We start from the raw sequence: 11,818 nt of genomic DNA, 5'->3' as shown, positions 1-11,818 counted from the left end.
TGTCACATTGTGATAAAATCTTAATAATTCATTTTTAAGAAAAAAACAGACTAGTTTGAAAGCTTAGTATGTGCAGGACATTAATAATTTGGTGTTGTCTCCATATTTATAAATGCTTGTACCTTTTAGTGTTCAAGCAAAATCGTTTTAGACATATCAAGATTTAAACTTTGTACACCAATTAAATTTTACTGAAAATAATCTGGGAAAAAATGTTGGTTATTTTTACCTGAAAATATTTGATCTTACATTTAAAATAAGTATTCTATGAAAAAGAACGATTTTGGTGATTCGTGTATCCTTAAAATCACAAAAACAATGATAAATGTTGTCCAGGATACAAAACGTCCTTTTTTACCAACGTGTCTTGCATAACACAAACATAAGTTTACCAATTAGGTTGATTACTATTATCTAGCGGAAGGAAAAGTTTAATTACTGTAGCCAATACATAAAACTTAATAGTAGATGATTAATTTCCCGAAAAAATATTTTGTCAAAAACAATCCTGTAAGATCTAGCAGTGACGGCAATTATGTGAGTTAAAAACTGCTGAGGAGAATATAATATAATCTCGAAAGTAAAAAAACTGAAACGTGGTGTTATTACTTCTGCTAAGACAGCGGAGATGTAAAAGTTATATCCAAAAGCATTTAGGTTATTGTTACGAGGATTTTGTTCAAAGTGATTATTATTTTCATTATTATTAAACTATAATTATACAGGGTAAAAACCTTTCAACGTATATAAACATTGCTATCAACAAGCGCCCTGTTCATTAACAAAAGCCTTATAATATATTTTAAGACACTAATGTTACGGCCGTTTTAAAAGGTTAAAAATCTCTAACAAGCTGTATTATATTTTTGAATCAGAAATCAAAGTAACAAGTTCTTAACTATTAACCCTTAAAAGACGAATCCCGAAAATAATTGTGCAAGATCGAACAAAAACAGTCCCATTGTACAATCATAATATCTGATGGCTAGGTTGCCATGAAAATTGCTTTAATGTTTTAGAAAGGGGATGTATTGGGCTACCCAACGGCACCACATACAAACCGTCAAGGTCTTATTTAGCTTATCCACCGCGAATCAAGTTTCCGGAAGTTGAATATTTTGTCACTGAAAAAAGGGTCTTTTTAAACACGCGCCACACCAAAAGGGTTAAGAGTTAGATTTCACAGCTGTGCTATGTTGATGTTTTAAGGCTTCAGATAAAAACAAAAACTGAATACATATGACGTAGGGGTGAAAAATCGTATTCTTCATTAGCTTAGTTTTAAAAAATGCAATTTTACTTGATTAAAAGACTTTGCATGGCCATAAAAAAAGAAAGGTGAGCCACGTTAATCCCTTTGTTTGGACAACATTGAGATATAGTTATGAAATCGGCTTCTGTGATTATAAAAATCTAAAGACAAAAGTTCTTTTTTGGCTTATTTCTTTAACGAATGGTTCAGATAAAACATGTTTATATATCGTTTCTGGTAAGATCGTTCGTGTTTAGTTTAGAACAACATGTTTTCTTTTGTATCTTAACACATAACAATGTCACATCATGAAGGGCTCTGGCAAAGTTGGAGTAGCCACATGGAATTCAATCAAAATTACGATACGCATATATTAGGAAGAAAACATTAAACTCTCTTGGTTTTTTTGCTTTTACTGATAAAAATATAATAATCCTCTTTGTGAATGGCTGACATAATTCTGCAGAACACAGCACAATTCGTTAGTTGCTAACACTAATTTTTTTAAAAAAAACACCACGTTGTTATACCCATTACTGGGTTAGGGAGATGTTTCTATATATAATATGTAGTGGTGGCCATTTTTTATGGTTCCTTAGAAGTTATCAAAAATATAATTTTGTTAACAAACGCACTATAGGGATCTTATGAAAAAGGGTGTTTTTCCTTGAATTTATTATACGACATTTTTTTAATGTCAACGACAGTGGTTTATTAAATCCTGACTTACGTAATCACCCACGAATAAGTTGTGTCAAAAAAACAGTACAATAGGAACACACTCCCTCACAACTACCCTTGAAAAAACACATTCTTTTCGAGACAGGTGTAAAGCTTATTAATAATTATAATAAAAACAATGAAAAAATACGACGCTCGTTCATAGTGAATAAAATATTAATTAAATATTGGTGTGAGAAAGGCTTAGGTGTGATATGTTCCTGTTAGGTGTTTAAAAGGACCTCTGCGATGGAGTAATGCTTATGACGTTTTCGGTTATTAATGTTGTTTGGCTGTGTAGCAACATGATCTTAATGTCGATTGAAGTATATAGCTAGATTGTGTACCTCAACAGCAGTATCGAAAAGAGACGATTTTTTTCTCTCGCTGCAGAGAACTACTTTTGTGTTTAGGTGATAAGAAAATGGAAGAAAGAAAGTTTGAAAAGTTATGTGTAGCTTGTAACAGAATGGTAAGTCGAAATTATTAATCTTGGTTGTTCCGTTTCTGAAACCTCACGATTTATTCCTTTCACGTATTATACGCCTTGTGAATTCGTAACAAACAGTTTCCCACAAAATAATTATCGCGCATGGGAAGAGATAGTATTCTCAATCTGTTATTCCTCCAACCGCCTTTAACTAAGTTTTTACCGAAAAAAAATTGTTTTTTTACCTCACATGTAACGAGATTTTATGTTGCTATTTTAAAACGGGCGAAACTTTAAAGAATACCAAATAGCGAACACGTGTGTCTCTTCTATTACCACGCCTTAAATCAACTTTCAGCATCTATCTAAACTTACACCTACGTATATTCTTTGACTCTTTGTGCTGACCGGGCGAATAAATCTATTTAATCAGGAATCTATCTCCTCTTCTGGAGCTCACTTTACATGGTATACTATAGAAAGGACAGCTAGCTAAGTGATAAACTTAACGAATCTACCAACTTGGACTGGTATTCTCTTCACGGCTAACCTTAGTAACTGAAAATCTTCGCCTAACTATAGTAACTTGTTAAAATTCGTATTAACACTTTATAATCCACGAATGCTAGAATCGTTTGTTTTTCATTCTTTTTGATTTGTCCATGTTAAGATTAAACGCCACATTAAAGAGGAAAAAATTTGTAGGCCGTAGATATATATACCCGTTTCGCATGTCCTATGTATATTGCATCTCGTGTGTCCGTAGCATAACTTTAAAATTGCGAAGAAAGGGACAACGGGTATTAATATATAGTCTCGTTTCTCAAATGCCTCTTACGAAAAACAAGCTAATCCGAACATTATTTCGAAAGTGGTGATGAATTAGCCATTCATCTTGTTTCAGCAGTATATGGATGACAACACGTTTATTACAAACGCTATGAGCGTCAGGGTTACTTTCAATATAGTGATAGAACAAAATGATGATTTGTAAACCGCACACGTACGTGGAAATATAATATCGTGATAGCTCAAAAGGCTTAGCTATGAAAAACTTGCCAAACTTTTTGATGATGCCATGGCAACTATGTCAAAAGCCTGATTAAGAATTAATGAAAAATACTTGAAAGAAACAAACAATTCAGTTTGATTTGTTGTTAGTTCCCTATTTAAAAATGATGGTCGATTATAATATTTTAAAAGCCACACAAAAAACCGCCCAGATCCTGTAAAAATAACTGAGTTTTCTTTTTTTAAAACTCGTTTGGCTCGTTTATTGATGTCAGCATGACCAATGCATAAATGAAGCGGATGGAATTGAAGATTAAATTACTAAAATAAATTGGAAATGAATTTGATTGCGTTTTATCCTTTTTAACAGTTTTGACTTTAATCGCCATAGCAATTTGCTAAGGAATGAGGTGTTCTAAATAGTAAACTAGGGTTTTTATGCACTACGTTCCATGTTAGACTGGGCTGTGTGATGCCAATTATTCGAAGTTTTCACGATATAATAATATAACTTTTTAAGTAATTTAAACTGCAGCCTTTTAAAAACAGCGCATGGATTATATTATTTTAATAAATTTTCGTCTTTTAGAAAAACACAGGGGGATAATTGTTCTTGGCAAAAATAAGTTATTTGCTCTGTAGAAGTCCAGTCGCATCATTGAGAGGGTGTCATGTTTACTATAGTTATAAGTTCTTCCTATAGAATGATGTTCATCACATTTTCTTTTTTATGATAACACAGTGAAATTTACCTAAGGCCGATAACACTGTGTGCCTATTTGGTTTTTTAGACCATGTTCGCTGTAACAGAATAATAATAATAATAATGATATTAGCCTCCCGACAATTATCCCTCTAATTGTACCCTGATAGATACGAACCTGTAAGTATAATGAGATTGATATATATATAAGCATATATATCTTTTTTTCCGCTGTTTTTATTTTCTGCAAAGGTAAAAATATTGGAAGTTGACAAAAGTGAATTCATGACTAAATTACAGCGCATCCTAAGCAGGAATCATAAAAACTACGAAGTGGTATGTTTTAGTTGAGTGGGGAAAACATACAGTTCTTCAATCAAGGATATCGAGTGTTTGTTTTGGCATGTAACCGATACTCATTGTATCACTGAGTGGCTATCATATAAAATCTCGTACTACTTTTGTGTTTTTTTTGCATGCTGGTACAAATGTCACGACTAGTCTATGCTACTTTTTTTCTTTTCATTATTTTCCTTTTACAATAATTGCCACAAGGTTTAGAAGATCAATCAAATCATATTTTATTGCAGGCAGTTACGCTTTAACTCTTCAGTAGAACCTCATCCAACCATGAATACTATCTCTCATAGTAACGAGACACCCAAGATGCGGTATATAAAGGACGGGAAAACCAAGTGGATTTATCCACGGACAAGTCTACAATAATAGCCGTATTTTGTGAGTTCCAAATTCCGAGTCAACCGCAAAGTAGAATATTTGCTGACGGCTCAAATTCGTGGATTTTTTATAGGTTAATGGCTAGTTTCCTATTTAATGCTTTTGTTAAGTTTTAACCTCCCGCATGCATGTTTCTTAGAAACAAAAGCGATTAACAAGCTAGCGGAAAAAGCACCGTAGGAAAAACACTGGGAAGCAGAGAAAAACACGTGTACGGGTTAATCTTAACGAGTCACTTTAAAAGGAAGCACGTGCGCAAAAACCGCGTGTTGGGAAACCCAAACGAATATTTAATCTATGATACGTTACGTGTTAAAACAATATATACAGTGATGTAATGTTATCTCTATAAACAAAAAATGAAATGTTTTTGTTTGTTATGACTTGTTAAGTGGCAACTTTAGAGGCTAGATGTGACAAAGTTAGAAAATACTAATACGCCTGAGTCTTTTTAATCAATGAAAGTATTAGTGGAAAAGGTTACTATTTGTGTGGAAACATTCGTTACATGTTCTGGAACAAGAATGTTTTTCTTCATAAATTTGAACCTCTAAGATGCTTACTAATTTCTAAATAACTTGTTTAAGTGTAGAACAATTAGTTTAAGAGCTTTAAGAGTTAGTTGCCTTTTAATTGCCTAATTACACGTTTGACCTCTATTGATTGAACAGCTAGATAGATGTCTATCTTTTTTTATCTTAGCTGTATTACTGTGTTTACGTGTTTACGTGAAATTAAAATGTTATAACACATGTCGTGCATACGTTTAGAATGTCAATTAAATAAATTCTAATAAGAAAAAAATTCAATATATTTTGAAACTGAAAGTTTTTAATGCCGTTTGCCGGAAGTAACGATTTGGAAAGTAGAGAAGGGTTTTGTTGTTAACAAGAAATTGAGTTGTGGAAATTTTGCTAAGTCATGCATTCTTGCGTTACTGCTTTCATATTGTGTTCCAATTTTCATAAACTCTGTTAACGAACTTAATTCGCATGATAAATATTTTTCTGTTTTAAGTATCCATTATAGAGCAAGTTATGGCAATTTTCTTGTTAGCATTCTCCGTAACGTAATTTCAAAGAACTCGTACATCGCAATATGAATTTAGTCAAATATATATATATCGTTATAAAATTGTTACCAAGGGTTGTGGAACACGTAAAATAATGAGTAAATTTTGCATCATAGATATTTTAAATTCGCTACCAAGACAGCGAAAATAACATTGATAAAAGCCTTGTATAAAAGACATACCTTTAACAACACGACTCACCTGTAGTTTTACCGTTATATTTTGAATTATGTAAACGCATTAAAAAGATCAGAAAGACGAATCGCGTTTTAACCATTTCATTTGATTTGACTGTAGAAAGTCGCGAGAGTTACGTTACTAGCATATCATGCATTTCATCCATGTTACCACGGATTAAAAAACATCATAAATGATTTCAGATTACACAAAATACGTTGAAACTGTTACTAATATAGCCTAAAAACACTGTTGTCAACACGTAAAGAGTAAGATAATGTAATTTTGTTCAACCTGATTTTTTGTCAATTTATAAAAACACCGGGACGTATTTATTTTCTAGCTATACCTTGCCTATCGTCGTAACCCAAAGAAATGGATAAATATTCGTAACATAAAAATACGCGTTTATAATTAAACAATAGCAAAAGTCTGTATTTATGAATTATTGAATTATAATTAAAAATAAGAAATCTTTGTGTCAAGAAGAAACCAGGCTTAGACGTTTATAAGCTTTTAAGATAGCAATTAAATTGGAGTGTTTTTATTTGTTGTCGGTTTAACCTTAAAGGGGCTACGAAACGGCTGTTGGTTTTCGACTTTAGTGACTTACACGAAAGTCAAGCTGATGGCGGCGAAAAACAAAACTAGCTATTTTTCCGGCATGTGTGTAATTTACAGACTCGAACATATAGATATATCTAGAATTTTTATTTTCTCCAGCCTTGGTCATGTTTTCATCCGCAATGAGTCTCGCTGAAATATTTCTTTGTAATATACTTTTCGAAAAAAGATATTGAACCAGCGAGCAAAGTGCGCTGGTCTGTTCATTGCACAAAATGCGTTTGCCAGATTTTTAATTTGTGTGCGGGATATACAGAATGTGAGCATTTTAACCTGTTCATAGCCCCTTTAAGCCTGCAATGTTGTACATAATTACATCTTCTAGAAATTAAAGATCTTCCTGATTGTCAAATTCCGTATTTAGAAAATAATTACAATAAGTAATTTATATCGTTATGAATGCTTTCCCTTGGTAAAACAATCTAATTAAACAGTACTTGTCGCAGCTATAAATTAGCGAGCGTATAATGGCGTCATTGTGCATCAATGCATTTCTATAATTTTACGTACCATTCATCTTTGTTATTTGTAAGTAATGAAATCAATGAATTTATGGCTGGAACAAGCAGAATGTACTGACTGATATATCTTTCAAATTAAAACTTGTTGTTCGTTTTAAAAACCTTGTACCAGTGTACTGTTTGTTTTTTGTTTTCTTTTTTGTTTTTGTTGTATGTGTCTAAATTTTTTTTACTTCCTAACCAATATGGCATAAATATTAATTTTTAAGTATGCCACTTTTAAGGCTTCGCCTGAAACTTTAATTTATAGTTTTATTTTCTATACATTTTGTCATAAATGCAAAATATGGATCTGAAAATGGAAAACCACCAATTTTCCCTTATATTATTTGATCAATTTCTTTTATTACCATTCGATCTTTTGTGAAAATACAACTTGCTTTTTGATAAATTAACCCTATTCGGTCCGGGGTTTTTCGAACATACTATGACCGGGGGGGGATTCCGCCCACCCCCTCAATAACTTTTCATAGGATTGTTCAAATTGAATCAAACTTGGCACACTTGTAGTACGTCATAAAAGGAACAAAATGGCGCCAAAAAACTTTTGCTTGCGTCAGCACATTTTCTGTGACGTCATCAGAAGCTTGAAAATTGTCAAAAATGCCACTATCTGCTTAAAATATAATTACTTTCGTTCTAGAACGAATTTTTACATTCTGTTTGAAGTTTCTGAAAGCTAAATAAAAGTTATTTAACATATCTTCCGGTTTTTACATGGATCGGATAAAAAATTGCCAAAAATTGCCCAAAAATCCGTTTTTTTCCGATTTTCGGGTGAAATCCGACAAAATCGGGAAATCGGATTAGTCACGTGTTCAAATTATTCAAAATGATTCTTCTTGATGAAATAAAGTTGTGTTGCAAGGTTCAAGTTCTAAGGATAATCCTAACAGGAGTTATTATATTTTCCCCATTATAAGGATTTCATAGAGATTTTTAGGGGTAGTTTCCAGTAATGGCCAATATCAAAGCCTCTGAAAGGTATGGGACCTAAAAAATTAGCATGCAGGTGTCTAATAGATAAATGTTGAAACTAAGTAAGTATCATAGCCATATAACAAAGCAATCAGGAGTTATTAAAAAAAACCGTCAGGGGGGGCGGAATCCGCCCCCCCCCCCCCCCGAACCGAATAGGGTTAAGGACCAATATATTTCAAAAGCAAAATTTTATCCAGGCTGGTCATTATTCGTATTTCTCCATTATGCTAAGCAATAGACCTATTGTATTTAACCTGAAATCCCAACCTGATAATTTTATAAGGCATGTTCTTATCAAAAACGCGTATATAATAATTATTACAATCAGCTTGTCATTAACTTCAATTAAAGTGATTATGTTCGAACAATATTTGAGTATCATCAGCATTGATAATTTGTACAACGTAGATATTTTAATGAATTTTAAAAATATTAAAGTTGATGAAACTTATTCCTAAATTAAAAGAGTTATATCAAGAGAGGACGCCTGCGTTTAGGTAGGAAAGCCATTCATTGACGCAGAGTTCTAATGTTAAAAGAAAACTTTTGTTCTCTGAAAGCGACATTCTAATCCTGAACTGATTATATATTTCTGAGATTTTCATTTTGTATCTTAATAGGGGTTTCAGGAGAAGCTTCATTACACAACATTCTCTTATGTAGCAACACGTGGCAATAATCATGATATTCTCTTACCAAAAATGGCTTACAATTATTTTTATTTAAAAAGGCCCCTTTTCTGAGGGTTATCTAGCCATATAGGATATTTTTCAGATATATTGATGGGTTTAAAATAGCGCTTTGTACAGTAGCTGCCTATTCACTGAAGTCAGTAAAAACTTAAACTGCTTTTCAATAAAACTTTTTCCGTAAAAATTTGCTTCATAAAGTCGTTATAGTCACTTTGTATTACTCCAATACCGTTTTACGCGCACTGCCTTTGACTCGAACGATATCTTGTCTCAACTGAACATATCTGCCTGGGACAACATCTAAAATAAAAATAAGAAAATTCTTTCTTGAACAAAGTGTTAAGTTATTTACCAAATGTTTTATTCTTTTTAAACTTTTCCTTATAATTATAATTGTTAAAATCGAACAAGCTTGCCTTGGTGTCTCTCCTTCGCAAGAAAAGAGTTTGTATATGTAATGTATTTCCCCAAAGAATATCCATATTGTGTCAATGGTAGCCTGTATTAACTGGAACTAATATTGACCTGGTCACGTCCCTTGTTTATTATTATTTACTTCCATTTGAAATTTGAGTGTCTTGTCGTAAATATTTCGTCAGACTAAAAAGAAACGACAATTCCAGAACGATTATTTAACACAACGAGCATGTTGGTTGATTTATGTCCAGGGTTTGTTGTTGTGTAAAAAAAATTGTACATATATAGCCTGTTTTTCTCAAAATTATCAAACATATTTTTTGTCCAAGAAAATAATATACTTGAACAGTTATCTCTGACACTAATATTTTACTGGATCTCTTTTCTTTTGAGTTAGAAAAACAACTAACGAGTTTGAAAATCGCATTTTTGTTCTTTCTATCTGTCATCAGGGTTTAATTGAGCGTGACATCTTTCAAAATACTTGGACCAAATTTGGGCCATTGAGTTATTTAATTAAAATTTATTTCAATATATATTTGTAATTTTTTTATCTAGCAATCTTTGTCGCAAACATCCTGTGAATGTGGTCACGTGATGAAGGATGCTGTTAGCATGCAAGCTGGTTAGTTCTTCATTAGTGTCAATAACAACACAGTTATTATCACGGCCACTCAGGTATTAACAAATTTCTATTATCAGACAGTCCCAAGAAAGAAAACGTTTTTTGTTTTAGATAACACACGTAAACGTCGCGCGCCATATCGTGCTAATTCCGTAAGCTCAGAATGGATAGGACATCACTCTCAAACCACATTCTCTATTAAAAAGGTGGGAGGAAGTTCATTTTTTATTTTAAATTTTTTTTGTTACAACTAGCATTAATTCAGTTCTGTCCTTGTACCAGAACATTAATTGATACATCGATAGAAGCTCTTTGCAAGAGAAGTGAATGTTTAATTTCCTTGAGAATATTCGTTATTCAGTCGTTATAACGTTTTTTGAAGAGGGAGAGTTAACAATCTCTATGAGACGCCAGCATAGTGATGCCTACGAAGAAACTTTACATTCTTAAAAGTCTCTCTATAACGAAAAATGTCCTCCCCGACCACTTACTTTGTCAGTTCGTGGAGAAACAAACGTTATTAAAGGTGAGAAGAGAATGGGGTGGTGGCTAAGTCCCCCTACTTCTGTATGTCTGGGGCCTCTTCTTTCAGTTCTACATTTCATAAAAGTTACACTTCGCATTGATAACATTCACCTGTTTGAGATAGGCCAACAAACAGTAAAGTATGAATATTGATCCGGTAGCCTTGCATTGCACGAATAAGAGAGGTACAAAGTTTCAGTCCGTATATACTGTGAACATTTATTTAGAAGAAGCAATTTGATGATGAAACTGATGAAAATAATAACGCAAATACATTTATAAGATCAAAAAAAATCAAGAAACGTAAGCAAAAGCAAAGACGACATAAACAAAAATCTGTTTTCGCAGAACAACAATGCATGGACACACTGTCAACTGTAAATGATGAAAAAAGAAACGAAATAAAAGAAATCCTAAACCTTATTGAAAACTCTTATCAAAATATATACTTCGATCGATGCAAGAGTTACAGAAAAATGAAAATTACAGACTTCGATTTTCAGTTTGATTTTACAACATTTGATAGCCACGCGCCCTTTTATCCAACTGCATTGGAGGATATCAACTCAAAGATCAATCGAACGAAAGTTTTCTATAAAATCATAAGCGAGTGAAAACTACTTGATCAATTTTAAGTTCGATTTTATAACATTTGATAGTAATGAGCTGTTTTATTCAACTGCATTGGAGAATATCAACTTAAAGATCTAATAAAAATCATAATCAAGTGAAAGTTTTTTCATCGATTTATCTTTTGTAAATACGAATTAGCGAGAATATACTACAACGACAGAAATGATGTTGGCGTCGTTTTAGATGAAAATACTTTTGTGTGAATGATAAAAATACACACACACATTTGTTGAGTTTCTACGTCTCCAATGAAAGAGTTGTTTGTCTCGCAACTACTGTATTATAGATATATCTTTATGTATCTATAACTTTACATCTTTTCGGTCCGGGGGGCATAATATGACTAAGGGGAGGATTCCGCTCCTCCCCCCTTAATAACGTTCAAAATTTAATCAAACTTGGAACAATAGCGAGAAGCACGCAATGCGGTATAAAAAGGACGGGCGAATCAGTGGATTTTCCACGGGTTAACGACTAGTTATATACAATTCGAATAAGAAAAAGGCATGGTTCTATTTTATGGGTGAAATGGAAATGTTTTTCACATTTTCACTAAAGAAGTTGACCATACATAGCGATGCCACAGTTTCGTACAGAGGTAATGACTTGCATTCTTCGATCAAAATTAGTCCACAGAGTGGTAGTAAAAGACAGGGCGGTGTACGTTTCAAAAGACGTATTAATACCTACACTATTA

General features: G+C 32.7%; 1 protein-coding gene across 1 annotated transcript; it reads left to right on the top strand.

The window, feature by feature from the left end:
- The first annotated feature begins 2,235 nt into the window (after positions 1 to 2,235).
- LOC130628987 (uncharacterized) lies at positions 2,236 to 11,287 on the top strand. The gene is made up of 4 exons (XM_057442065.1): positions 2,236 to 2,444; positions 9,897 to 9,963; positions 10,075 to 10,169; positions 10,716 to 11,287. Exons 1-4 carry the CDS (start codon positions 2,397 to 2,399, stop codon positions 11,100 to 11,102), a joined length of 597 nt encoding a protein of 198 aa, XP_057298048.1. The 5' UTR covers positions 2,236 to 2,396; the 3' UTR covers positions 11,103 to 11,287.
- Positions 11,288 to 11,818: the final 531 nt, after the last annotated feature.

Source organism: Hydractinia symbiolongicarpus, chromosome 15 (genome assembly GCF_029227915.1).
Source record: "Hydractinia symbiolongicarpus strain clone_291-10 chromosome 15, HSymV2.1, whole genome shotgun sequence".
Lineage (NCBI taxonomy): Eukaryota > Metazoa > Cnidaria > Hydrozoa > Anthoathecata > Hydractiniidae > Hydractinia > Hydractinia symbiolongicarpus.
The sequence above is the reverse complement of the archived record's forward strand: the minus strand, read 5'-3'. Positions and strand labels throughout refer to the sequence as shown.